Source organism: Hoplias malabaricus, chromosome 3 (genome assembly GCF_029633855.1).
Source record: "Hoplias malabaricus isolate fHopMal1 chromosome 3, fHopMal1.hap1, whole genome shotgun sequence".
Classification (NCBI taxonomy): Eukaryota; Metazoa; Chordata; class Actinopteri; order Characiformes; family Erythrinidae; genus Hoplias; species Hoplias malabaricus.
Window position 1 is genome coordinate 53,580,484 of NC_089802.1, and position 25,157 is coordinate 53,605,640.

General features: G+C 38.0%; 3 protein-coding genes across 4 annotated transcripts in view; 2 read left to right on the plus strand and 1 right to left on the minus strand.

The window, feature by feature from the left end:
- Positions 1-134: 134 nt before the first annotated feature.
- Positions 135-6,561, plus strand: nipa2 (NIPA magnesium transporter 2). 2 transcript variants are annotated; one of them, XM_066663026.1, is made up of 6 exons: positions 135-281; positions 2,426-2,656; positions 4,124-4,180; positions 4,713-4,803; positions 5,113-5,273; positions 5,466-6,561. In XM_066663026.1, exons 2-6 carry the CDS (start codon positions 2,518-2,520, stop codon positions 6,116-6,118), a joined length of 1,101 nt encoding a protein of 366 aa, XP_066519123.1. In that variant the 5' UTR covers positions 135-281; positions 2,426-2,517; the 3' UTR covers positions 6,119-6,561. The 2 variants fall into 2 exon arrangements, with proteins under 2 accessions (XP_066519123.1, XP_066519122.1); XM_066663025.1 differs by lacking the exon at positions 135-281 and adding an exon at positions 2,171-2,325.
- A 19-nt stretch (positions 6,562-6,580) lies between these two features.
- cyfip1 (cytoplasmic FMR1 interacting protein 1) overlaps positions 6,581-25,157 on the minus strand; it is a 36,615-nt gene continuing 18,038 nt past the window's right edge. Inside the window, exons 16-31 of the mRNA XM_066663023.1 lie at positions 24,465-24,618; positions 23,300-23,456; positions 23,064-23,160; positions 22,603-22,679; positions 22,162-22,270; positions 21,050-21,169; positions 20,692-20,891; positions 19,270-19,357; positions 13,546-13,689; positions 13,200-13,290; positions 12,263-12,393; positions 8,905-8,977; positions 8,586-8,680; positions 8,111-8,349; positions 7,661-7,808; positions 6,581-7,427 (exon numbers count right to left, since the gene is read on the minus strand). Coding sequence (XP_066519120.1) covers positions 7,263-7,427; positions 7,661-7,808; positions 8,111-8,349; positions 8,586-8,680; positions 8,905-8,977; positions 12,263-12,393; positions 13,200-13,290; positions 13,546-13,689; positions 19,270-19,357; positions 20,692-20,891; positions 21,050-21,169; positions 22,162-22,270; positions 22,603-22,679; positions 23,064-23,160; positions 23,300-23,456; positions 24,465-24,618 — 2,088 coding nt within the window. The 3' untranslated portion in view covers positions 6,581-7,262. The remainder of the gene's footprint in view (positions 7,428-7,660; positions 7,809-8,110; positions 8,350-8,585; positions 8,681-8,904; positions 8,978-12,262; positions 12,394-13,199; positions 13,291-13,545; positions 13,690-19,269; positions 19,358-20,691; positions 20,892-21,049; positions 21,170-22,161; positions 22,271-22,602; positions 22,680-23,063; positions 23,161-23,299; positions 23,457-24,464; positions 24,619-25,157) is intronic.
- LOC136690793 (fibronectin type III domain-containing protein 9) lies at positions 17,380-18,056 on the plus strand. The gene has a single exon (XM_066662775.1). The coding sequence runs from the start codon at positions 17,391-17,393 to the stop codon at positions 18,054-18,056; it is 666 nt and encodes a 221-aa protein (XP_066518872.1). The 5' UTR covers positions 17,380-17,390.

A 25,157-nucleotide genomic window follows, 5' to 3' on the forward strand; every position in this document is an offset into this window, starting at 1 on the left:
CAAACTCCAGATCAAACCCACCTAATCTGGGCAAGAATAAAAAAGTATTTAAAAAAATGAGTTGACAATATTTACAAAATGACATGTTATGCAGTGGACCAATGCCAGCAGCGCTTTTACGCATGCGCATTTTGCTGCCCTTTCACCGTGTGGGAGGGATCGTAAAGGTTACAGACTCCGTCATCAGCTGCTGGTTCTCTGCGAGAGGATCCGGTTAAAAACTATAATGAAGCCCCCCAAGTCCGGACACTGTTCTCTGTGACCACGGAGAGGACAAACAGGTATTTTCACATTTCATATCTTGAACTCGTGTGTGTAGGGCGGTGGGGCTGTGAAAAGGCACGGTCACTGAGTTAGCATACCGCTAATGTCAGCTAATTACCGGAGCAAAACTGTAACAACCGCCTTAAATACAACCGACCTCACTGTGTCTCATTAAAACACGATGAACACGCTGAACGTTCAATAAAGACGCGAAGACAGGAACTGCCTTTTGGGAATGTGGTAATTCTCGTGTTGATGTCAGTAAGAAACGGCTAATTCAGCCACTCGGAAGCTAACGTCGAGACTCCTGTGATGTAGTAAAGTTTCATTTATGCTTCCAACCTCTGGCCTAAATCCACCCAGGAGTAAAAACAAGTGCACCCTGTTTAGTTATCTAGGTTTTTATGGCTCCCTAGAAGAATGTGTGCTCTGTTTAGAAAACGTTTTATTATTTCCTGATCTGAGTATCGCTATCGACCGTCGGGAGTAGACTGAAGTAATTTAGGAAATACACTGCAGTACAGTAAAGGGTATAGGGAGTAGACTGCAGGTGAGTAGAGAGAATAGTGCTTTAGTATCTGTAGTGTAAGGACTAAACTGCAGATATACAGGAATTAAACTACAGTATTATAGAGAGAAAGCATAAGGAGAAAATTGTTGGATTCTAGGTTTTCGGGAGAAGACTGCAGGAGTAGAGTATCCACTCCTGGATTATTGAGAATGTATGAAGAAAACTGTAGAAATACAGATGGTTTAGGGGGAGAATGAGGGAGTATAGAGAGTAAAAAGCAACAGTATATAGAGTTCAGTATGGTAGTACGACAGAGTTAGGGCCATGGCATGGGGGAAAAAAAAGATTCTGAGAATAAAGTCAGAAAAATAGTCATAATTCTGAGAATAATGTTGGAATATCAATGGGACAGACACAACCACAGTGTAACTGAGGAATGCAGTGTATAAGTCATACTGTGGTTTAGATTTCAGGAATAAATACTCAGTCTTCTGGCACATCAGGACCAGATTGTTATTAGTATTTGAACACTAAATCCATTGTGCAAGAACCCGTTTATTCAGAAGAGGGCATGTAGTTTCACAGGATACCAATAATGATTACAAAAATGATCGATCTGTAGGGAGTGGAATTCCAGCATGCCCACGAGGCTCCATCGCTTTACAGCTTATAGACTCAGACAATAAACTAAATGTATGCATCGCAGTCAGTGGCTGAACTGGTGAGGTTAGTTGTCATGTCATGTGGATGGCAGCGTTTAATAAATAATTCTGTTTACTTCATTGACTGCTTTTTTCACGACTCACTCTATGGCACACAGACAGGGAGACTGTCTGTCTAAATGTTATAATAGATAATAATTCAAGCAGTGTTTCTCTACTAATTCTGACTTTATTCTCTGAAGTTTTTCAACTTTATTCTCATAATCCTCAGAACGTTTTCTCAAAACTTTTTTTCTCTCTCTCTCAAAGCCATGGCCCTAAAACTAGACTATATGAGGTAGACTGAAGGGTTGTAGAGAATAGGGCGGAGACTGCAGTAGTATAGAAAGTATATGACGTAGAGTGCAGTTGTAAAAATGTATAGGGAGTAGCCTGCAGTATTTAAAATATATTGAGAGGTATTGAATAATACACAGTAGTAATAAAGGTATGTGCATTAGGCTGCAGGAGGATCATTAGTATACAGGGAATCAGTTTGCTTGACATACGAGTTTGTGTCGGTGGCTATAGATGCTGTAAGTTTGTAATGGCAACAGCATAGTTAGATTCTCAGGTGTTCTCGAGTTCTCGCTGAGGTTTTAGGTGTTGAGCAGTGAGTTTCATCATCAGTTCTGTGCACAGGTCAATGTTTATTCATCAGGCGGCCGTAAGTAATTGCGTTCACTTCCTCAATTCCTCATATCAGCGCTGCTAGTGAACACAACATACCGCACTGTCTCTCTCTCACTCGGCGTCTTCTACAGAGAAGCCTTCGGCTTGATAGCTTTGATATGAACAAAACGCTAAAACCTGCCGAATGTGTAGTCTGCCAGGGTTCCTACGGAAACGGTAAGCGCGATTTTACCGGAGGTCTGTCTCTTTCAAATCTCTCGGTACGGACTTAGTGACGATAACTTAACTAAAAAGTGACGTTTCTTGTTTGTTTTAGGTACGTTACCGGGACAGGAGTGCTACACCGGAGAGCGCCTTCTCTGTGTCTTTCTCAATGTGACGGAGAGAAAGTCTTTATCAAACAGCGCCATGGGCCAAGACCGAGGAAAATACGATTTTTACATCGGCCTTGCTTTGGCCATTAGCTCTAGTATATTCATTGGTGGCAGTTTCATTCTGAAGAAGAAGGGACTCCTTCGGCTCGCCAGGAAAGGCTCAACGAGAGCAGGTAAATCTGTGTGTGTTATTGAGGGCTGGATTGAAACCATTCGAGTTTCAAGTTGGTCTGTCTTCTGACAAGGAGGTTAAACTGGTAATGTGTGTTTGAGGTGTTTCGACTGACACGCCTCCCTCGGTGTGGTCTGACGTTCTGCCCCAGCGCGAGGGTGCGGCTGATTTGAGTAGATTAGAGTCCACTCCAACTTCACACAGAATCACCACTCGGTCAGGAATGTTTTATATTACACAAGGAACACTAAACAGTGCTTCGTATCTCGTCAGCTTCCTGATTTCGTAGTGCTGCTCACATAGCACAGGGAATTTAATGATGCACCATTACTTCACCAGATTGTTCAGTGTCCACAAGTTATTCTTCCAGTCAATCAAAATGTATTTATTTATTTTCACAACTGATGTCGCAAAGCAGCTTTTACAGAGTTAGTATCAAAAGAGATAACATTGAGAAACTTTCACCTTCAGGCTTCAGACATGTCACATGCTGCAATTTAGTTGCAAGCTTCACACACACAGAGGGAGAGAAAGAGAGACTGTTAAGAGCGGTGCAAGACCTAGACAAAACTGTGGCAATCAGTTTGATATTACTTTCACATTTGAGATACAGAAAAAAAATCAAGGTTTAATCTTGCTTCAGATCTGAGAAAAGCTACAAGTGTCTCTCTGTTTTAATTGTGAGAAAACAGCTTGTATCATGGGACTTCTCTGTAATAATCAAACAAAGCTTTTACTGGGAAACAAGAAATAGGCTAAAACAAATAACAAAAAATTCAGCTTAAATGACTTAGGAACACTTGATTTTATGGTGCTAAATATGCAACGAAGTTTATAAGACTGAACTTTGGACTGATGGAGCTTCTCTGACCAGACAGGAGCACTTTGTAGTTTTATGATTACAAACACTGAGGGGTTTAAACCCTCCTGCAGCACTGCTGTGTCTGATGCACTTGCACAGACACAGCAGTGCACAACACACACTAACAAACCACCACCACCACATCAGTGTTACTGCTGCACTGAAAATGATTCACCCCGCCAAATCATACCTGCTCTGTGGTGGTCCTGACCATTGTAAGACAGCGAGAAAGGGGATAAACAATGTACACAGAGCAACAGATAGACTCCAGTCTGTAAAAGTAGAATTACAACGTGCTCCTGTGGAGCCGAGTGAATGGACAGCGAGTGTAGGAACAAGGAGATGGTCATACTGTCATGGTTGATCAGTGTATCTTTGCTTATTTCTTTGAAAAACTGGAAGCAAATGTAAGCATAGTGAAGATGTAATGAAGGTAAAGTCAGAATACAAAAATTACTGAAAAACATCCATACTTAGATGTTCAGGTTGCGGTGAAATGTTCTGTTTAACTGTAAAACAACGCAGTGTGTGAGGTAACAGTTAAATTGCGTGCTGACTTGCCAAGAAAGTAAAATGAGCTTTATTTTTATTCCCTCCCACCCACAGGTCAAGGTGGTCATGCATACCTAAAAGAATGGCTTTGGTGGGCTGGCTTATTATCAAGTAAGTAATTGTTTATTAACATCTTAATGAACTTTAGCACATCCTTTACAATTTAAACTGTTCTGACACGTACAGTTCTTTAACAGGCTCTCCAGCCAAAATAGAAAATGGCATTCTGATTTAAAGTCCTGATTATGTATGTTGAGGGTGTGTGGGCGGTTTACAAACAAATACTGGTGTTTTGGGACAGCTACAGGGAGTAGACAGTCTCACTCACACAATGCCTGACATTAGTAAATGTTACTGTCATGGGAAGGGATGCCCATTGGATGTTCAATGAACACTGGACAATTGAATGAGATAGTTATATTAATAAAAGAGAAAAGGGATATATAATTGTGAATTCTGGTAAACTGATTAAGATGAGCCATGAAATGTTACAATAGTGAATATTATGAAACATGATGAATAACACTAAATACTGGCTATATGCTGGAATGCCCCTTTAACAATAGAAGGAACAAGGCCATGGCTGTTTGTTTGCTCGGCTGATTAGAATTTTGTGGTAAAACAAACTCTTTTTCTGTTTCAGTGGGGGCTGGTGAAGCTGCAAATTTTGCGGCTTATGCCTTCGCTCCTGCTACCCTTGTCACTCCTCTTGGTGCTCTCAGTGTCCTTGTGAGGTATTATTTGCATTTCAAATATATATTTTTGCAGAGACTCAGAACTGATAAAGATAGGCCTAAAAACTTACACAAGATGTATTGATAAAATTGCTACATTCTGCATAGATGATATTATACAGTTCAGTTAAATCCATTGTCCCTATCACACTTTATAACTTAGCAGTGTTTATAAAAAGATAATCTTAGCCAAAAATGTTTCTCTAGTTGCAGTGAAATCAGTATGGCACAGTTATCCAGTTAACCGAGTAATTCTTATTTGCAAGTTATTGCTGATAGTGATGTGCATGAACATTATTGTTATTTCAGTGCGGTTCTTTCCTCCTACTTCTTGACGGAGAGGTTGAACCTGCATGGGAAGTTGGGCTGTTTGCTTAGTATCCTGGGCTCCACTACCATGGTGATCCATGCACCACAGGAAGAGGAGATTGACAGCCTGGAAGACATGGCACAGAAGCTGGTGGACCCAGGTGAACTATGACGCTGTGTTTTCTCTAAGTGGAGAAGTTTAACAGTCGAATAGAAAAATTTAACTGCAAACGTTTCTTTTGTTCTTAATTGAATGGTTCATTAGTCAGGAAATTGAATAGTCATTCTGTGTTCACAGCTGATATTGTATAAAATTGAGTTCCTGCTCTAATCTGCCATTTGTCTTACTACAGGCTTTGTGGTCTTCGCAACGTTGGTCATCATCATAGCTCTTATTTTTATCTTTGTGGTTGGTCCACGTCATGGGCAGACAAACATCCTCGTCTACATCACTATCTGTTCTGTTATTGGTGCCCTCTCGGTGTCTTGTGTGAAAGGATTGGGCATCGCCATTAAAGAAGGATTTGCTGGTCATCCTGTACTGCAAAACCCTTTGTCCTGGCTGCTACTCGTGAGTTTGGTGACCTGTGTCAGTACTCAGATCAACTACCTGAATAAAGCACTGGACATCTTTAACACTTCTCTGGTCACACCCATCTACTATGTATTTTTTACCACCTCTGTGCTTACCTGTTCTGCCATCTTGTTCAAAGAGTGGGAGCACATGGGCTACGATGACATCATTGGTACCCTGAGTGGCTTTGTTACCATCATAGTTGGCATCTTCCTTCTGCACGCCTTTAAGGATATTAACGTCAGTCTGGCTACACTGGCTGTGTCCATCAGGAAGGAGGAACGGAACGGCCCTGTGTCTAATGGTGTGGCAGCCCACAGCAATACTTCCTATGAGCTACTACATAACGACACCTCTGTGGATTTTGAGGACAGAGATGTAAGTTTGCCTTTTGATAGTGTCTCCAGAAGAAATGGCAGTACAGGCTCTTAGGGCCACAACAAAAAAAAAAGGGACCAGATATGAGCATCTCATCAGATACAAAAGAGTGTTCTGCTGTGTGGACCTTTAAGTATTATTTTTTCCCCTTTTTAAAATCTGAGACAAACCCTAAGACAATCAAAGAAGCAAAAAATGGACCAACTGATTGTACTAAAGTTTTTTTGGTTTCGGTCTCTTTCTTTTCTGCCTTACTGTCTCAGTTGGACATTGACTTCATTGTAAGGGTTCATCTCATTCCTCATGTAGCGCTGTACATATAATCCTGTTTTTAAAGAGCCTTTTGTTATAATTTATGTACAGGTGTTACTGTACATGCACTGAATCCAAATTTCCTTTCTACAGAATCAACTGATAGTCACTTTCTTTGTAATAAAGGAACTCGTGCAAACATTAGCAAAGCATACTCTGTCTGAAGAGACTTGATTTAGATTTGTTACATATTTATTTCATTAAAATCAGAATACAGATGTTCAAATACAAAAGGCAACTTGTTTAACGAGAGTAAGAACATGTTATTTTTAAACTTTCATGTAAGAGTATAAGGGGGAAAAAAAAAGCATGCAGTCCGTCCAACAATATCAAACAGAAAATATACTATAGATCTGTCACCACAGCAAAATTTTAAATAATCTCTTGATAAAAACCCACTTGGCCATTTACCACCCTTGGCTATAACGTTCAGGGAATAAAAAACATGAAAATGTGTATCAATGTAGTAGAGAACATTGGGGGGTTGGGGAGTGGAGTAAATCATTCATAATAAGGCACAATGTGTATACAAAAGTTACTTGGAAGACAGTGTTTAAAACTGGGCCACATGTCCGCTTCTTACATCCATCATCTTTGGGCTTGTTTTCCCCAAAAAAAAAAAGTCTTGAACAAAATTATTATTGCAATCAGCGATTGCTTCATAAGCAAATCAGTAGCTGACTTACTGGCCCTATGAACACCCAGGCTTAGGCAGAGCAGTTCCACTGATAGAATGTAAAACGAGAGTGGTCCTAGTAGCTGAAAATTGGTCACATTGTTGCTACCCTCAGGTGTAGTCTATTTTGCTGGTGCTTTGTTAACAGTACGTCTAACCTGAACCGATCCAAAAGTTTAATTCAGGATTGGTTTAAGGTATGTTGCAATATCAGTTGCTAGCCAGTGACTGATGGATTGGTGGCTGGAAGCATCTGACATGTTCCACTGGCATGTTCTCTCCATCACCAGATTTCAGGTACTTGTTCAGAATGGCAAATATCTCATCATTCAGTATCTGGAACTTGCGAATGCGGTCGACCATTTTCTTTAATGGCTGAAAGGGAAAAGAGTTTTGTGATGGCACTGATAAGACAATAGTAATTATTCTATTCAGAACAGGATCTTCAGGAGGTCCAGAATACAAAAAAACAGTAGAAAGTATTAAAGTAGAAATGGTCCTTTTCATGTCAACTCCACATGGTTTTTCAGCACCTACTGTTTACATCAGCGCAAAGTGAACATTTTTACTAGAATTAGTTTCAGAGGAGGACAACAAAGACGACTTACCACACTCTTAATGACCTCATCCTTGCCATCATGTTTCTGCACTTTAAGCAGGTGGTAGCTAAAGTCCAGAATGTCAAAGCGTCTCTGCTGCCCCAACAGAGTGATAATCATACAGCCCGCCCAGTTCAACCCATCTCCAAAACACTGCCTGAAGACAAACAAGAATTTAGAAAATGTAATTGCTGTATTTGTTGATAGTTTACTCAGCACGCCCCCCGCCCTTTATAGCTTTATAGTGGGATTTACAAGACAACTGCAACCATACTGTACATGTACTGTATGCATAAATGTTCTAATTATTTCCCTCTAAAGATTACAAATATCAGTTAGGCTAAGTAGCCAGTATTTATGGCAGGTTATTCAGTACCTATGAAACTAAAATGTATTCCCAGGAATTAGAATTCAAAGGATTAAACAATAAAAGTAAAAGCTAGTTTATGGGTCACTCACTCCACAGTGAACTCGTGGGCTCCAACAGGAATGCAGTACACAAACTGCATGGCGCTCCATAGCCGATGGAACTCTACACATTCATCCACATGCATTACACCATTGCTGGGTAACGGGCCACGCCATATTGGGTCGTCCAGGAAACCACGGATGCGTGTCAGGATCACTTCAAACATGGACAGTCCACAACACAACCTCTCTTTGGTCAGCAGGTCCCCCTCACGAGCAATGGCTATTTGCTAATAAGAGGTATGAATAAATAAACTTTTAAAATCCAATGGATGGAGCTCCGATTTATGATAAACTTTTATGAAAACTGTAAACAATGTCAGCTTAGAGCAACGAGGAAAAAAATGTTAAGTTTATTACTGAAATGATCAAAAAGAACTGTTAAGCAGGCTCATAAATGATGACTGAGTGAGAGTCTGAGTGCTAGAGGCAGAATTTGCTGACAGGGTAGGAAAGCTGCACCCACCTGAGGAGTTCCCAGGCGCTCAATCAAAGGCACCAGATGCAGTGCAGTGTACTTGGCCTCCAGCCGCTTCATCTTAGCATCCAAACGCTCGCCCTCTGCTCAGAGGAAAGAGAAGCAGTAGATGTATTACACTTTACAAGAAACATATTTCCTCATCTCTCTACATGAGCTCAAATAATGTCCCAGCAACTAGTTTAAAGTCTCAGAAGAGCAGAAGCTGAAGCAAAGGGGGACAAGCCTCCTATTAAAACCCTGGATTTCAGAATAAATATTGAGTAAGCCCCAAACTTTTGAGCACTTAGTGTACATGTCATATTACCTTTGACATGAACTCTTGGCAGAATGTTCTGGAATGGAGCAGCATGCAACAGGTCACACACTTCTTCCTGAGACTATAACAACAGAGGAATTCAAAAAATGATTCAAGAATGAAAACAGTAAGAACATGTTCAGCAGCAACACTGACTAGGTCAAACCTGAACACATGACGAGAAAGACATTCTGTTATCAACACTGATATGAAGGTGCTAACAATCAACCCTTTGTGTGTGAAACACTTGAGATTTCAGCTGTGACAAAGTCACATTCTGACAAAGTGTAAACCTCAATAGAGAGTGTCAAATGTATATGCACTCCTCAAATGCAAAACTGTTAAAAAAGAAAAAAAAAGTTGCAGACCAATATTTGGTTTGTAAATTGAAATAAAACAGTTCAAACACAAGCCATTTACTTTTCCCTTATTCCAGTCACTGTTTGTGTAATTACATTATAATTATACACAATTATTAAGAAGTTGATTCCTGCAATAGGTTCCAAAATATATCGCGTGATCATGCATGGGTATAAAAGAAGGACAATCTTGTGCTTTATGAGCAAAGAAGTATCTGCAATTTGCCAAAAATGCAAATAAGTCTACATTCTCCAGTGAGCCATTCAAGGATATTGTGTGTTTTATTGTCTCTGCAGTGAATGAAATAATTGGAAGATATTGAGATTAAATCCACATGGATCCATAGAAAAAAAATAATATTATGTGAAAGTTCATTTAAATCCATGAGATAATTATTGTGTTTTTTGTTTTTTTTTTTAAACATTTTACAAGATTTATGAAGGACTGGCGCCCCCTCCAGGGTGTATTCCTGCCTTGCGCCCAATGATTCCAGGTAGGCTCTGGACCCACCGCGACCCTGAACTGGATAAGCACTTACAGATAATGAATGAATGAATGGATGAACAAGATTTATAATCTTAAATTAAAATTGCCCCTGTCCCAGCATACATTTATATTGTAGATATGTTTTAAAATATTATACTTCTTGTACTTTCCTTTTCATTCTCTCTCAGCCTAATAAGAAAAAGACCATTCAGATCTAAAGTTCATGTTATATTATTAATAGACCGGTAACTAAAGTCTTTCACTGTCAGCTTCACTACTCGAGTGTCTCCATGATTGCATGATTTAAGCTAGGAGCATGAAAGTTTGGTCCTAGACCTGTGAAACCCGCCACATTCCTGCCAACTGCAATGAACATGAACACACACACGAACACACACCAAAACAACTGGATAAAAATCAGAAAACCATGTCACAAAAGTTCTGTCTTAAGAATTCACATAATTGACTATTTTGTACAATCTGGCCATCTTCTTTAAAGTAACTGCAATAAAATATACTGCACCTCAGAAAAATACATTGTCTAATATACACAACTGGAGTCAGTTGCTGAAATACACAACTTGTGGTTTGTCTTTACTTTAGACTCCAATGGCAGATGAGCATTTTACTGTTCTGCAGTATCACATCCACTAGATGGCACAGTGCACACACAAAAATGACTAAGGTCTGCTTTCCAGAGGTTTTGAGAGACACTGTGAGGCACTGAAATCTTATCCGGATCCATGAGTTCAGAATATGTTCATAAAGCTGCACAAATGGAATGAAGAGCAGCTGCTAGAACTATAACTACCTGGCAATTTCAAACATGGTTGAAGAGTTTTCTCATACTGAAGGAAAAAGAACTGCGCTTTGAATATACTGTTGGTTCTAAAAGAGTAACGTTCGCCTAAAAACAGCACTGCGCTGTCAAGACTAACGGCGCTTATAGTGTGAACTCATTAACATGTGGGGTTAGAATGCCCTGCTAATAGGCACAGAAGGTCTACAATATTCATTCCATTTCATGAGACAAACAGATGCGGCCTATGGTATTTTTGTGTTTCCGGTGTTTATGGACATAATGACTGCTTTTAATATGTTTTCAAATATTATTTCTGGAATCCATACAATGCATTCAGTCTGTTCAGAAGATCAGTTAGAGCAAGAGAAGGTCAAAAGTCTGATATAAGTTAGAATGTCCTGAACAGGCTCAGCTGATATTTGTTTGAAAATCATGCATTTACCAATCAACCATATTCCAGTAGCAGCTACTAAGGTTGTTTTTTTTTTTTTGAAAATCAGACATAAAAACTATGATGCAACATGTTCCAATCCCAGGTAAAATTGTCAACTGCTACATTAAATCAACTTCTTTTTCAGACCCTTGTATAAAAACAATGAACAATCCAGGCACAAAATATGAAAACATATGACAAGGCTTGTTGGCATTCAGCTAAAAAGCTTCTGTAGGACTAAATAAACCATGTTAAGGATAAAGTAAAATACTGCCACATGAAGCACAAACACAGCTGTGTTTCCATGACAACCCTCAAGAGGCTACAGGTAAAAAACAAAAACACATTCTCAAAATCTGATGGAATAGAAAGCAGAACCCTATTGTTGTAATTCTGTGAGAGTGCAATGAAATTAAATAGGATTTAATGATATTTTCTCTTGCCAAATAAGTCCTAACTTTACCTATTTGCTTATTTTATTATTAAAATACTGAATTTCTATTTCCTATTATCAGTGGTTCCCAAAGTGGGGCGCTATTGCAGCAAGGCAAATAATTACATCCATAACGTTACTTGTAATAATTCCACTGTAGGGGTGTTTTGTCATTTAACCTAACTATTAACTTAATCTGGATGCAAGATTAAGACCTGTAGGTGTCAGAGTGGGGGTGCTCAACATTATCATCCACAAAACTGGGGCACTGCAGTTAAAAAGTTTATGAAACACCAGGTTATATATTCTGGTTCTTGTATCAGTGGAGGAGATGAAGGCTGCCTTTCTATGCCTCTAACATATTTGGAGAGTTAGTGATTATACAGTGAGTGACAGTGAAATTGAGGAAAGCCCAAGTCCACGCCAGTGTCTTTAGGTCCACATCAAAAGCTTAAATCAGGGGTATATGAAGTTCAGATGACAGTCTCAAAGTTCAATGCACACAAAAATAAAGAATCTGAACAGAATCTGAAATAAAGTAGAAGGGTTAGTAGAACTGTGCTATTTGGCAAAAGTCTGCACTTTTTAAACTCAGAATGTCCACACTGCTCACTTTAAGTGTGAAATACAATCAGTCAAAATTTAGGTTTGCATCTTTAATCCCGTGCATATCACACAATGCAAACTGACAAGGAGAAAAGCGTTTGATTTTATTCAACACATAGTTCTGGTTTTTTTTCTTATCAATAAGCATGTGGCTCAAAAATTAAGTTTTTTCTTTCAGTCATTAAGATGTGCATAACACATATGTAAACGTTGGATTATTGTCCAGGTATATAAGATGTAAACGTACCAGGCTCTGTTCACTCAGCAAACAGAAGAGCACAGCATTGCCCACTTCCCTCAAGTTCTGGAAGCATACAGTCTTCAGCTCAGCATACTCAACTATATCCTTCAGCTGATGGTGGAAGAACTCCAGGATGCCTGTACCACAGAACAATCACAATGAGACCACATTGCTGGTTTTATGCGAAGATACTGAGCTTTAATTTTTTTGGCAAAACAAGAATGATCTACTTATTATCTACTCATGTATTGACTGAAAGTTGTCCTTATGAATTACAAGTAAGAAGAATATATACAAAGCCACAGCATGCTTTTGGTTTTGCCAGAAATAACTGTGACTCAAAGATTTTGTAATGCCCACCAAAATATGCTAATTCTATTTTTATTACAGTTATTTCACTAGCAACCTGCTGAAATGATGGCTGCTGAAAACTCAGTAAAAGCAGTGTCATCTACCACTTGCTGTGATTTATTTATACAAACCTGGCAAAGTCATGACCTCAATATGTAGTGGACCCCCCACTCTCTCTACAGACAGCAAAACAAACTCCAAGCACTCAAGAATCTAAGGGAATCACACAGCATGCTCAGGGTGTGTGTGGGTGGTGAGTTGAGAAGACCCTGATTACAGACAATAACATGCTGAGTATGTACTGCACCACTATCGTACACAGAGAACACAAGACCTCACAGCAACCTGCTGTGCTATAAATGATCTGAGCTACCTAGGAGCACTCACTCCTGTTAATGCTTTGTGCATTGGCTGTTCTGTGTTGAGTTGGAATGAGAGCTCATCTTCAGATAGAGTGTGCTCCTGTGGTTTGAGCATAACTACATAAAAGCTTAGGCACAAAACACATTCATGTGAGTTTCTCCATTGGTTGCTGGGGTACACAGCACCCTGTTGAGTGCCAAAGAAATGGCAGCACAATTTCATCACCCACCTGGTGAGCCATATTCGTGGCGCGGTAGACGACAGATCTTGGGCATCACCTCCATCAGAGTCTTTACATACTGCAGAATGGTTCCCTGGAGCTGCACCAAAGAAGTATTTATTTATTGGTTTTATTTGACATTTTCAGTGCTCCAGATATATTAACAGTAAAATAATAGGATAATGTTAGTCTAAATAATCTAAATTTCATCTATATATAATCTCCATAACAACACCCAAGTTAGCTTTGGCACTTCCCATGGCAAAAGGTGGCATGCTTCATTATCCAAGACCAGCTCTATGAGTTTATAACCTGTTTTGATCTGGCCAATATATCAATCAGGGTTTGTTCTTACCAAGCTCTTGACAACCTTCAGCAGCTCCTCCATGACCACAGCAATACCCTGGTATCCCAGCAGTCTGCACACAGCCTTGATGTGAGGTGGGCCCAGAAAGTTTCTGTAGAAGCCATATATGCTACTGTATGCCAAGTTCAATGCCTGCAATAAATAAGAGAGCCAGAGGAAAATGGTTAAATTACACTTTACTAGTGTATGAGTATATTTCCACATCAATACATTTTGATTATGAATCAATTTTCAGTTTACACCCCCTTCTGAGCAATCCATAATGAGACATATGCTTAATGAAACATCTATTTCCACATTTCCTTGTATATATTGCACAATATTAATGTAACAATGTCTTTAGATTTATTATTATGTATTATCATGCAATTAAAATATTTAAAATGACAATAACATTAAAAGACTTTTAGAATGTGTCAGTATCACAGAAAAACAGCCAGAATTAAAAGCCAAATGATCATTTGGTTTCTTCAGTATCCAAACAATATTTAAGTACTGTCAAAATAATGTTAGTGTAATGTTTAAACTAGTATTAATAGTTCAGTTCAGTTAAAATACAAGTACACAGACAGTAAGAGCATGAAAACTGAATAAATGACTGAGGGAAAGTGCAAATCTATATATTAAGATGGTTAATACATACAATAAGTGAAAGAAACAACAATCAAGCGGAAATGAAAATGAGTGAAAGGTCACTGAGGAAGGGCGTGGCATCATGTTCAGCTCTAATCCTTAATTTTCCCTCGACTCAGACGGAGAGATCGCTCTCTCACTCTGTCTCTCCCCCCCTCCTCACTCCTGCTGCTGTAATCAGGTAGCTCGCTCCTCTCTCTGTAACTGTGCGGCGTTTCACTGTGTAGAAACAGAGCCGACCACTGAGCATCCTTCATAAGTCTAGCTTGCTGCCACAAGCGTTACAAGCCTGAGCCATGCCAGGGAGAGAAACAGCCTCCGGTTATCTTCTCTTAAACGTTCCACTGGATCTGACATCAAGACAAGAGCAAGAGTCTCCAACTGATTAAACCAGCTTCAGTTTTCTTTCAGCTCTTAGGTAAAAAATTATTTTCTTATATATCGCTTTTGTCTCACTCAGAATTTGAAGAAACTCAAATATATCTTGTTAGCTAGAAGAAAGGTCTATTACTATTATTATATAGAAGGGCAAATGTACCTTTTTCTCTTTATGAACCAGTCTGGGGAAAATACAAATCACAGAAAGTAGCCACTGTCTAAAGGGAATATCATCCGAATAAATAATCGCAAGAATAAATCCTTTTGTAGTGATAACATTAAATCCATTAAGTACTCTTTGATCTACCTCCTGAGCAAGGGGGGGGGGGGTTGTTGCTTTGATGCTACTGAGAAACCTCAATGAATATTGGTCATGGTAATGATTATTACTCATTATCCATGGTTCTGGAAAGACAGTAATTTAGTGTAGTCAGCTGGTATAAACTGTCAATTCTGGTCTTTACATTATGACAGTCATAACGACAAGATTTTTGACAAGAGTACTTACAACTGCAAGGGTAGAAAGGGACTCTTACACAACAAACCGAATACACAGGTACTTTTAAAGGTGCTGTATGTGGACAACTGAATTATTAGTGTAATGTTGTAGATTAACACTGTAAATGAATATTGTTAACTCTGTAGACCATCCACTATTTCACTTCCTCAACCCTCTTCATATATAGCCTTTGAATTCACTGTTCCTGTCTTGTTAGAAAATCCAACATATATACACCGATTCAGCCTTCAGCTGTTTAGCTCCACCCATTTTTTTGTTTTTGGTTTACCAGCTGAATTGAGTCCCAGAGGGTCTCGTAAAGGGTGATAAAAAAGTTTAAAAGCCAATTCATTACACATTATGTCTTCTCTCTTGCAGTGTAAGCAGTGTGAGAGTTTTTAGAGCTAATTGGTAGGAAGAATATGCCCTGCCCATGTTGATTCAGCATGCATGTTTCTGTAATTATAAGTCTCAGTCCAGCTTATAATACAAAGCAACCTATGAGATCACATCTGATTTAAATGTAAATATTGAAAGAGCATCTAAAACAGCATATTTAAATGTAGAATATGGGCCCTGTAAATTTAAACAGTTAATCAAATGCACAAATGTACTTTAATGTATCACAGAAAGACTATCAGAACTAATAAGAAATAAATAAATAAAACAGCTCAAGTAATTCAGTACTTATATTGTAGGGCTGCCACGATGGCCATGTCATTAATCCTTGTTTCTGATATGGGATGACGAGGCGATAAGCACTGAGGATTAAGTACAGTTCCAATGCAGACTGGTTTGCTTAGATTTGCTGATGACCAGTTATCTGCACTTGATAAGCAAGCAGAGCAGAAAGAGCAAGTCTGTGCTCAATCAAAATAATCCACATATTCGTCTCCCATTTGGGAACAGAGTGGAAACTGACCACGTTCCTATAGGGCTCAACAAAAATATCAAAAATACTGGAGCTAATACTGCAAGCATCCCATTTTCTGATTATGTGGACAAACTTCCTTGAGAGAAAAAAAAAATGTTAAAAAATAAAAGACAAGGAAACAGCATGTAATGGAGCGGTCAGCTCAATTTGAAGCATCGACCTCTAATCAGACTTATGAATACAGTGCTCTGACTTCTCTGTTAAACATATTCACTTCCACATGGCCTCTTTAGTAATAAATTACAAGAGAATGACAAAATCTATACCTCTCGATTTAAGCACATTTAACCAAAATATCCTATTCTTTTTATTGTATCAACTTGATCCACACAATTTTTACAAGCTATAACCTTCACATGCCAAGGAGAAATACAATAAAAAGACAAGAAAATGTGTTTTATATTAACAGCTCTGTATTACAGAATATAAGTAATTTAAACATATGACCTAGGATTTCCACAGCTGGGAAAATCACCTTTATGCACCTAGACACACAAGAAGCTGACTAGAATTATCAACTTTTTCAACACAATTGTTCAAAGGAACAAAAAATATCAGCTCTGGTTTACCTGCTCATTTGTTAAAAAAATAAAAAATAAATAAATTAAAACAATAATTAAACTAAGTGCTTCAGGCTAGCAAACCTTAGCTATTAATAAAGGAGAGGAGAGAACCAGAGGAAAGCTGGCCAAACCAATGAGATTAAAATAAGAAAGGTCTATTACCATGGAAACAAAGATCAGGCTGCATGGCCAAAGACTTTTCTTGTTTTTAAAAGGAACAAAAAAAAAAAAACCCACACAACACCCAAAGAAAATAATACTGGCTTCATTATTTGTGTCATAAAGTCATATCAAGTACAAGTTAGCTTTACCTAAACTGGAATGCTGATATATCAAACACTGAGTGATGGGATAAATAGTAGTGCGACTATAAATAAAGAAATGGCTTTATGTAAAGAGACAGAGCATTAAAATAATATAAATCTAAAATCAATTTTACTTTTGCAATTCCCACCGCTAGTATAACTGAGACCTTAACTAGCCCCGGCAGTCCCCTTATCATTTGTCTTCAACCCTATAACCTACCTCAACAGCAAATGCCTTAGGAGTTAGCATATTTCACATATTATTACTGGTCTGCTTCAGCTTATTAAAAACTATGATTAATAGATTAATGCTCAAAAAAAAAATCTATATATTAACTGCTTTCAGAAACAGCTGTAATTTTTACTCATTCAAAAGAAAATAGAAATTTTGCAAGATGTTTAAATATCATTCTTGTTTGTTCTTTCAGCACAGTCCTGTCTAATAATATCACAACATCCTCAGATCTATGAGGAACCACCATTCAACCCACTGAATCACAACCACGACCTGCAGAAAAAACATGACCATCACCGTGCAAAACATCTCAGCCACTTCAGCGGTGGTCAGTTGGCCCTCCATTCCTGGTTGTGTGGACACCTTTTACAGTGTGATGTACCACCCCAACTGGAACAGCCTTATGATGGGCTACACACGCAAGAGCCTTATGAGAGAAGAGAGGATTCCAGTGAGTCACACAACCACGCACCTGGGCAACCTCAGCCCTCAGACCACCTACATACTCTGCATCACCTGCCAATCAGCCAACCCCACTAGGGACCAGTGCCAGCTTTTCAGCACCTTGGATGAGGGTGCCGAACGTGGAGGAAGCCGCAGGGAGCTTGCTATGGGTGTGTGGCTTGCCAGTAGCATCCTGCTCTTCATTATTGCTGTGGTTCTGCTCTGGGCATGCCTTCACTCCACTTGCCCATTAAAGAGGCACTCTGTTGGGGAAAGTCAGCAAGGCTCCATCTCCGCCAGCCAAGCTCTTACCCCCAGGAGTGATTATGGGGCACGAGAAGGCAGAGAGAGCCTGTATACGGCAAGTTACATCGAGGAGGACCCCCAGCAGGCAACAGTGATAGAGAACCCATTTCACCCAGAGCACGGAGGAGCACCTGTCAATGGGCAGAGCCATGAGCTCAGGACACTTGGGAACAAACAAAACGGAGGCCCAGAGTTGGTTTGAACCAAAACTGTGCTAAAACATTGCTGTGTTTTAGAAATTAAGACAATACAAAATAACCTGTAGCGTTACCTAAGTGTACATTTTGTAATTTTGCAAGAGATTTAAAGCGTACGTTTGAAAAGCAAAAATCCTAAAAAAACTAATTAAAGTAAAAGGATAGAGAAACAAAGACAACTGTTTAAAAACAAGAACAAAAACATGGTCCCACCCCCCTTAAAAAAAACAAAAAACATCTTTATAAAAAGCAAGGCCTATAAAGAGCATGTCAGCACACACACACGTGTATATATATACACACATATATATATATACACACATATACACATATATATATATATATATATACACACACATATATATATATACACACACATATATATATATACACACACATATATATATATATATATATATATATATATATATATATATATATATATATATATATATATATATATATATATATATATATATATATATATATATATATATATATATATACTGCCATAGCAGATGGGTCCAGGAAATCCTTCTGTTGGTCTTAGAATTTGATAGATCACAAAAGGTATACTTGCATTATCAGCTGAACACTGATATAAGCTTTAAAATACTGTGAACTACATGTGCTTATGATTAATGCATCTTTATCCATTTACTGTGATGGAACTATATCAAGAGACATATGGCTTATTCAATGCACAAAAATGGACCCTTGATATCTTTCTGTTAAAAATGGGACTGGATTGATTTTAGAAATTGATTTTTAGCATCCTAATTCTGTTTGTCAACCCACATGGACACTTCAATGTCAGTCGGTAAGATATTATTGATTTGCTAAGTGTTAATATGGCATGGAAAACTGGATGTGCCAGGATTCTAAGGATATCTACAAATGACTTTTTCATGAAAGAAACACAACATTTACTTAATACATTCAGTACTCGTGTTTTAAGTCTTTGTACATAACATACTTTCAGTTTGTGTTGTGAAAAGGAAATGCAAACACATGAAATGACAGTGAGAAACATTAAAAATAAGGCATTTAAAATAATATTTTTGATTGTGGCCAATAATGTTCCCTGAGATAACATATGAAAAAATCATTATTCCATTTTGTAAAGTTGTAAGCCAACCCACCTAAACCATCTAAGTGTGTATTTGTTCGAATTTGAAAGAAAGTCTTAAAAAGAAAATCAAGGGAATACAAATTCACCTTTGAGCCATAGAGGTACTGTGGCTGGGCGTTTGGTGGCTTGTCTCGCTGGAATTCTTGTGAGAAGGGCAGCACAGTGCGAACAAACCTGGACGAAATGAGAAAACCATTTAGTTTTTAAGTATTTTCACAGCAAATATCACCCACTGAATGAGCACTGTAGAGAAAAAAAAATGAAAGAAATTACAAGAGCAATTAACTCTTAATATACTTAATTATTATATTCAGCTCAAGAACATTTCAATCTTTGCCAGAATTTCACATTTCAACAGGCTGGGTGGCATCAAGTATGTCAAGCATGAAACAAACTCAGGTAACAACAACTCTGAAGACATTTGGCTCTTAATGGAGCTATTAGGGATCAGGTTTTAGGTTGTTATTTCTTTTGTATATCAGGGTGTATTACAAGAGTTACTGCAATATAATGGATTTCACACACAGATAGATCTATAACACATTTTCTGTATTAGAAATGCTCCTCTTTAAATCATGATTGATGTTCCTCTTCTTCTGGTATTTTCAGTAGCCTTGCTACCCATTGCAATCTTTAAAAATACATTTTGTTTGCCTACTTCTTCACAGTCTCTGTCTTCATACCCCCCCCCCCCCATCTCCCCCTCCACTATTAATCTCCTTCATGCAATCTGTCTCTCCCCTAATCTACATCACTAATTCCATAATTTGTTTCCTGTCATTCTCCTATTCTTTTCTATTGTCTTCCATTACTCACTCACTCTGTACCTCAGATGACATCTGAGGTGAAAATGTGATGTGACTTTTTTAAAAATAGCACAGCAGAAGAGATGTAGATCAAAGTTTAGCACTCAGAACTTAAAGCCACAGTCCTCATTTACTTTTCAATTAAATATTTCACCTTGTTTTGCTCAAAGTTTTAAAGCAAAATTATAACCTCAATTTTTTGCTGGCTGATTTCTGCATGTATTTCAGAGACAAAAGAGACCAGGATAATTATTGAGCTGCTCTGTCCATTAAGAGAATCATCACAAACACACAAAAAAACAACATTGTGTACCAAAGATAGGGCTCATACTGCTCATCTCTAATAACATTCAGAGATTACAACGTTTTAAATTCCTGGCCCAAAGCTCTAAATGCTGCTGTTGTTGCATATGCACAGATGGTATGTTCCTGAATATTTTATATAAATTTTACCACAAAAACAACACTAGTTTTTAAATTGTTTTTTTGTTTGTTAACATAAAAAGCCATAAACCGTCACTTTGCAGCAAAACCTGGTTATTTTCCTGCTTAAATATATTCGAGTGTATTCAGCAAATAGACACCAGGTCAAGCTGAAGTATTTGAACAGACATATTCCTGCATTGTGTAGCAAAAAATCCTATAGGATTGTAACTGGACACATTGCAGCAGACAAATTGATAGTATGTTTGGTGACGGTACCTGTTGGTAGAGCCGTTGTAGCAATAATTGGGCAGGAAGTCATAGTTGAGTTCCCAGAAAACATGCAACGTGATCCTGCCATATGGAGCAGACACATTGTGGTTGGCCTCACGGAACATGGCATCCATGCTGTCCAAGGTCAGGAACCTACAGAGAAGCTTGTGGGTCAACCGATTTATTTCCAAAAGGCCCTCCAATTCCTGAAGCAAAAAGGTAAAGAAGAGTCATTAAAAAAAAAAATAGACACGGTTATCTAAACATGACAGAAGTGTCAATCAACACCACCAACATACACTAAGATAAGAGAAAAATGAAAGAAATACAAAACATGCTATGTATATATGGAATAAGAACATACAACAATAGAGGTGAGGTCCTCGCTCTCAAAGCGGTTAATGGCCAGTTCAAGGGACTTGTAAAGGGCAGCAGACACTCGCTGGGTAATGAGACGATTAAGGTCAATGGACCGACCCAACAGCTGCAAGACAGCAAACATTTAAACAGTTAAATACATGCACAGAAATATAAGAATTCCAGTATAAAATAGGGCCATAAAACTACATAAAAAATACATACAGTACTTTGCAAAGGAGACCAGCTTTCATTGAATATGCCCCTTAAAATTCGCTGTCTACAAATACACTTTTTGGTCAAATTCAGCTAAAGTATTCTCATGGTTCACTAGCTCGCTTGTCTGTTTGTGCATTGCAAAAAAATCCAGAGTTTGTACTCAGTCCTGGCTCTGTAAATAGGATGAATGTTGCAGGTGTCCTCCAGGTAAATTCAGTAAACACATTACTGTACGTGTGAATGGGCCTCAAGAGAGCTACAGTACTAAAAAGCTCAAGTTATAAGTGAGCTTCTCTAGTTAGTTCAACACTGAATAAAAGCTTAAACGCATGTTCAAATTTAACATGCTACAGTTGTCTTTCCTTCTGAACTACTTTCACCAGATTAAAAGATACACCAAGTTACGTTATTTAAAATGGGACCAACTTGAAATTCAAGGGAGTGTACCTTAATACTGCACTCAAGAACCACAAAATTAAACAGCTTGAGTTACAAATTAGCTGCTGTGGTAATTCAAACAGTAAATAAAAGCTTACATGCAATTTAAATTTCAACCACATATTGGAGTTGGCTCCTTACTCAAACATACAATTTCACCTCAAAAGATGAACTGATGGGAGGGGCGAGTTTTGCCTTGAGAACAGCCATTCTCCATGATTGTAAACAGTGCATTAAATAGAGCAAATTGACTTATCAAGACATCATGATCTATTAAACGCTTTGCATAAAAATAAAGTTTCAAAATCTGGTGTCATATTATTAAAAATAAAAAACCTGGTAGACCACAACAAATTACAAGAAATTATTTTGCTTGTATCACGTCAAAAAATACACACAGATATATCACAACATTTTGTTACAGAAGTATTCTGCTCAATTTTAACAGACTTGACTTTTCACCTGAACATGTCTCTGCTTCAGCAGTGTTTCATAACGGTTGGAGGAAGGCCATGAAATGTTGGCACCTTGGTTCTTACACTCAGCCCTCAGTCTCTTATCCAGAAGCAGACTGCAGATTGAAAACCAGAGATTGTATGTATTTACACACAGACCCACTAATAATGTAGTTACTTTTTCATTACTTTTATTTCTGTCCTTTTTATAAATATACTTCATACTACTAATAGATATAATCAAATAAATATTCTATTAAAACCAGCATATTGCTTTTTATACTTTAATTTCATTTCAAATCCAGAGAATACAGTGAACAAAACTACAAAAACCTGGCTGTTACAAAAACATTGTTCAATTACTTAGGAAAAATACTGAATAACATATCTTACACTGGAACTTAGGAAAAAAACACATTATCTGCTACTGATTCATTTCATCGTTTACCTTCCAGCAAGAATCTTGTAGTAGGCAAATATTTGGTCTGCCAGTTTATAGACAAACTGGTCAAAGCATAGGTTTACCTGCAAATAAAAAGAGAAGACAAAGGAGACAAATTTGAAGCTGGAGTAAATTGAGGAGAGCGATACTGGTCAACACAAACCTCCTTGTACTAGGTGAACCGTTCTTCTTCCACAGCAGTACCTCTTAAGTGCCACCATTAGTAACACGATACTACTATTCATTAACAAAACAGTAAAAATGGAAGGTGTGTTTAATTTAAAAATAATACAGAAATAAAGGAGCTGTCCAAGATAGTGTCCTGTTCACTGTCCAGTAAATTGTCAGCTAAGAACTGCATGTATAAATGATAAACGTTTAAATATTACTGGTTAAAATGTATTTTTGTATTTAAAAAGTTTGCAACAGTTTATTCTTCTGAGGAATAAAGGAAATGAGAACAGTACCTCAGCCTCAATCTCATCATAGAGGAACTGCTTCTTGAACTTGGTTAGAGCATAGTGTGCACTGTCATTGTACAAGTCCAGGGAATATAGAACATACCTGAAGATTTAAAAAAAAATATATATATATATATATATATGAACAAAAAATACTATATACCCAAATTTAAACATAAATGTAACTACAATTTTAAACATGAAAACTGCTTATAGAGCAGCATTTGCAACAGTGTGCTTACTCCATCATAGACGCCTCTTTAGTTTCCAGAATATGATCAGTGAGGATCCACGGCATGGACATCTCAATGGGGAACTGGATACGGCGGCCCATGGTGAGCTCCAGGAAGAACTCTCTGAACCACAGCTGGGACAGGTCACAGCACTGCTGCAGTGTCTCTGAAAGAGGAAACTCACACATTAGTCAATCTTCCCCTCACCACTAACCCTGTTCATTTGCTCTTATGTTCTCTAACTTTGTTAGAAATATTCCTCTTTAGCAAGCCATTTCAGCATGTCCTCAATTAAGTATAAATCCTCTACATATTTGAACTTAGAACAAAGACAACATTTTAAATGTTTAAAGTGAGAAAGTTCTGGTTTCTGAAAAAACACTTGACCATTGAATTTGATGCCAGCACCATATTCCAAAATGTTGGGAAAGGGACATGTTTACTGCTGTGTTGCATCACCTCTTTATTTAACACTCTCTGTAAGCTTTTGGGAATGGAGGAGACCAGTTTTGACATAACAGTTTTCCTGTTCTTCCTCAATAGCTTAAGTCTTTAGCTTAACTATAGTGTTTTTCATTTCATATTGCACCACTGGTTTTCAGTGAGTGACAGGTCTAAACTAGTTCAGCTTGCAGATTCTTTTACTACCATGTTGTGGTAATCTTTGCAGAATGTGGATTGACCTCATCTTACAAAAAATAAACAAGGCCCTACCCGAAAAGACATCTAAATGACAGCATATTGCTCTGTATAGATCATTTACCATTAACTGTGCCTTCCCAGATGTGCAAGACAACCTTGTCAGTACTGGTTTTAGACCTTTTCCCTTGTATATAGAGATTTCTCTGGCTTCTCTAAAACTTTTAATGATATTATTTGGTATCTGGTACATGATGAAATACCCAAATTCTTATACCCAACAGAACCCAATACCCAACAGAAATGTTATCGTTTTGTTCCATGTCCCAACTTTTATGGAATAACGATAACATTTCTGTTGGGTATTGGGTTCTGTTGGGTATAAGAATTTGGGTATTTCATCGTGTCGCTGGAATCCTATTCAAAAATGGCCAAAAAATCTTCAATATCTGAAATATTGTCTTTGCTTGATTTTAAACATAGCGTTTAAATGATAGGGCTTCCTATTAGTGTAATAGTGTATTTTAGTACTTACCACTGAAATTAAGCAAGTGAGTGTAAAAAAAAGATTCACGATGGAATTTCTCAATATCCAGGATGGTTGGGCCTTCCAGGCTACTGCGTAGAGTTTTCTTTGAGCCGCTCTTATCTGCTACCAGGGACTCCAACATTGTCCTCACCATGTAGAGCTACACAAATAACATACCAAGTAAATTTTGGAGGGAAGAAGAAGAATAAAGAAAGGACTTGACAAGAGTGGGAATGTGAAATAAAATGAGAATAAAATAAAATCTTATATTTTAAAAGTTGAACATAGAGGCCATCATTCACCTCATGTAACATTGTCCCAGTGGACAAGATGCAAAGCTCTATCCAGTGTAATGTTCCAAAGAGATACAGACCTAAGATGAAAAGGACTCATATTTCTCTTTCTACCCATACAGAACCATGTCCCATGTCTGTAGCAACATGTTTGTTTGTGAGCCAACATACAGTCATGCATGCTTCAGATGTGCAGGCTTTGCTGTATTAAAAAATAGCTATGTATCCCATACAACAGTTCAGCCACTGGCCCATCCTACAGTCAGCATATGAAACTGTAATATAGACTGAGGACTGTCTTTAATGCCCAGTGCCTTAAGCCTCTTAGCACAGAGAACACACTGGAATGAAAGAGAGGAGCATATGGAGCTTGACGATGGAAAACCTGAAAAAAAGGTTGTTTATT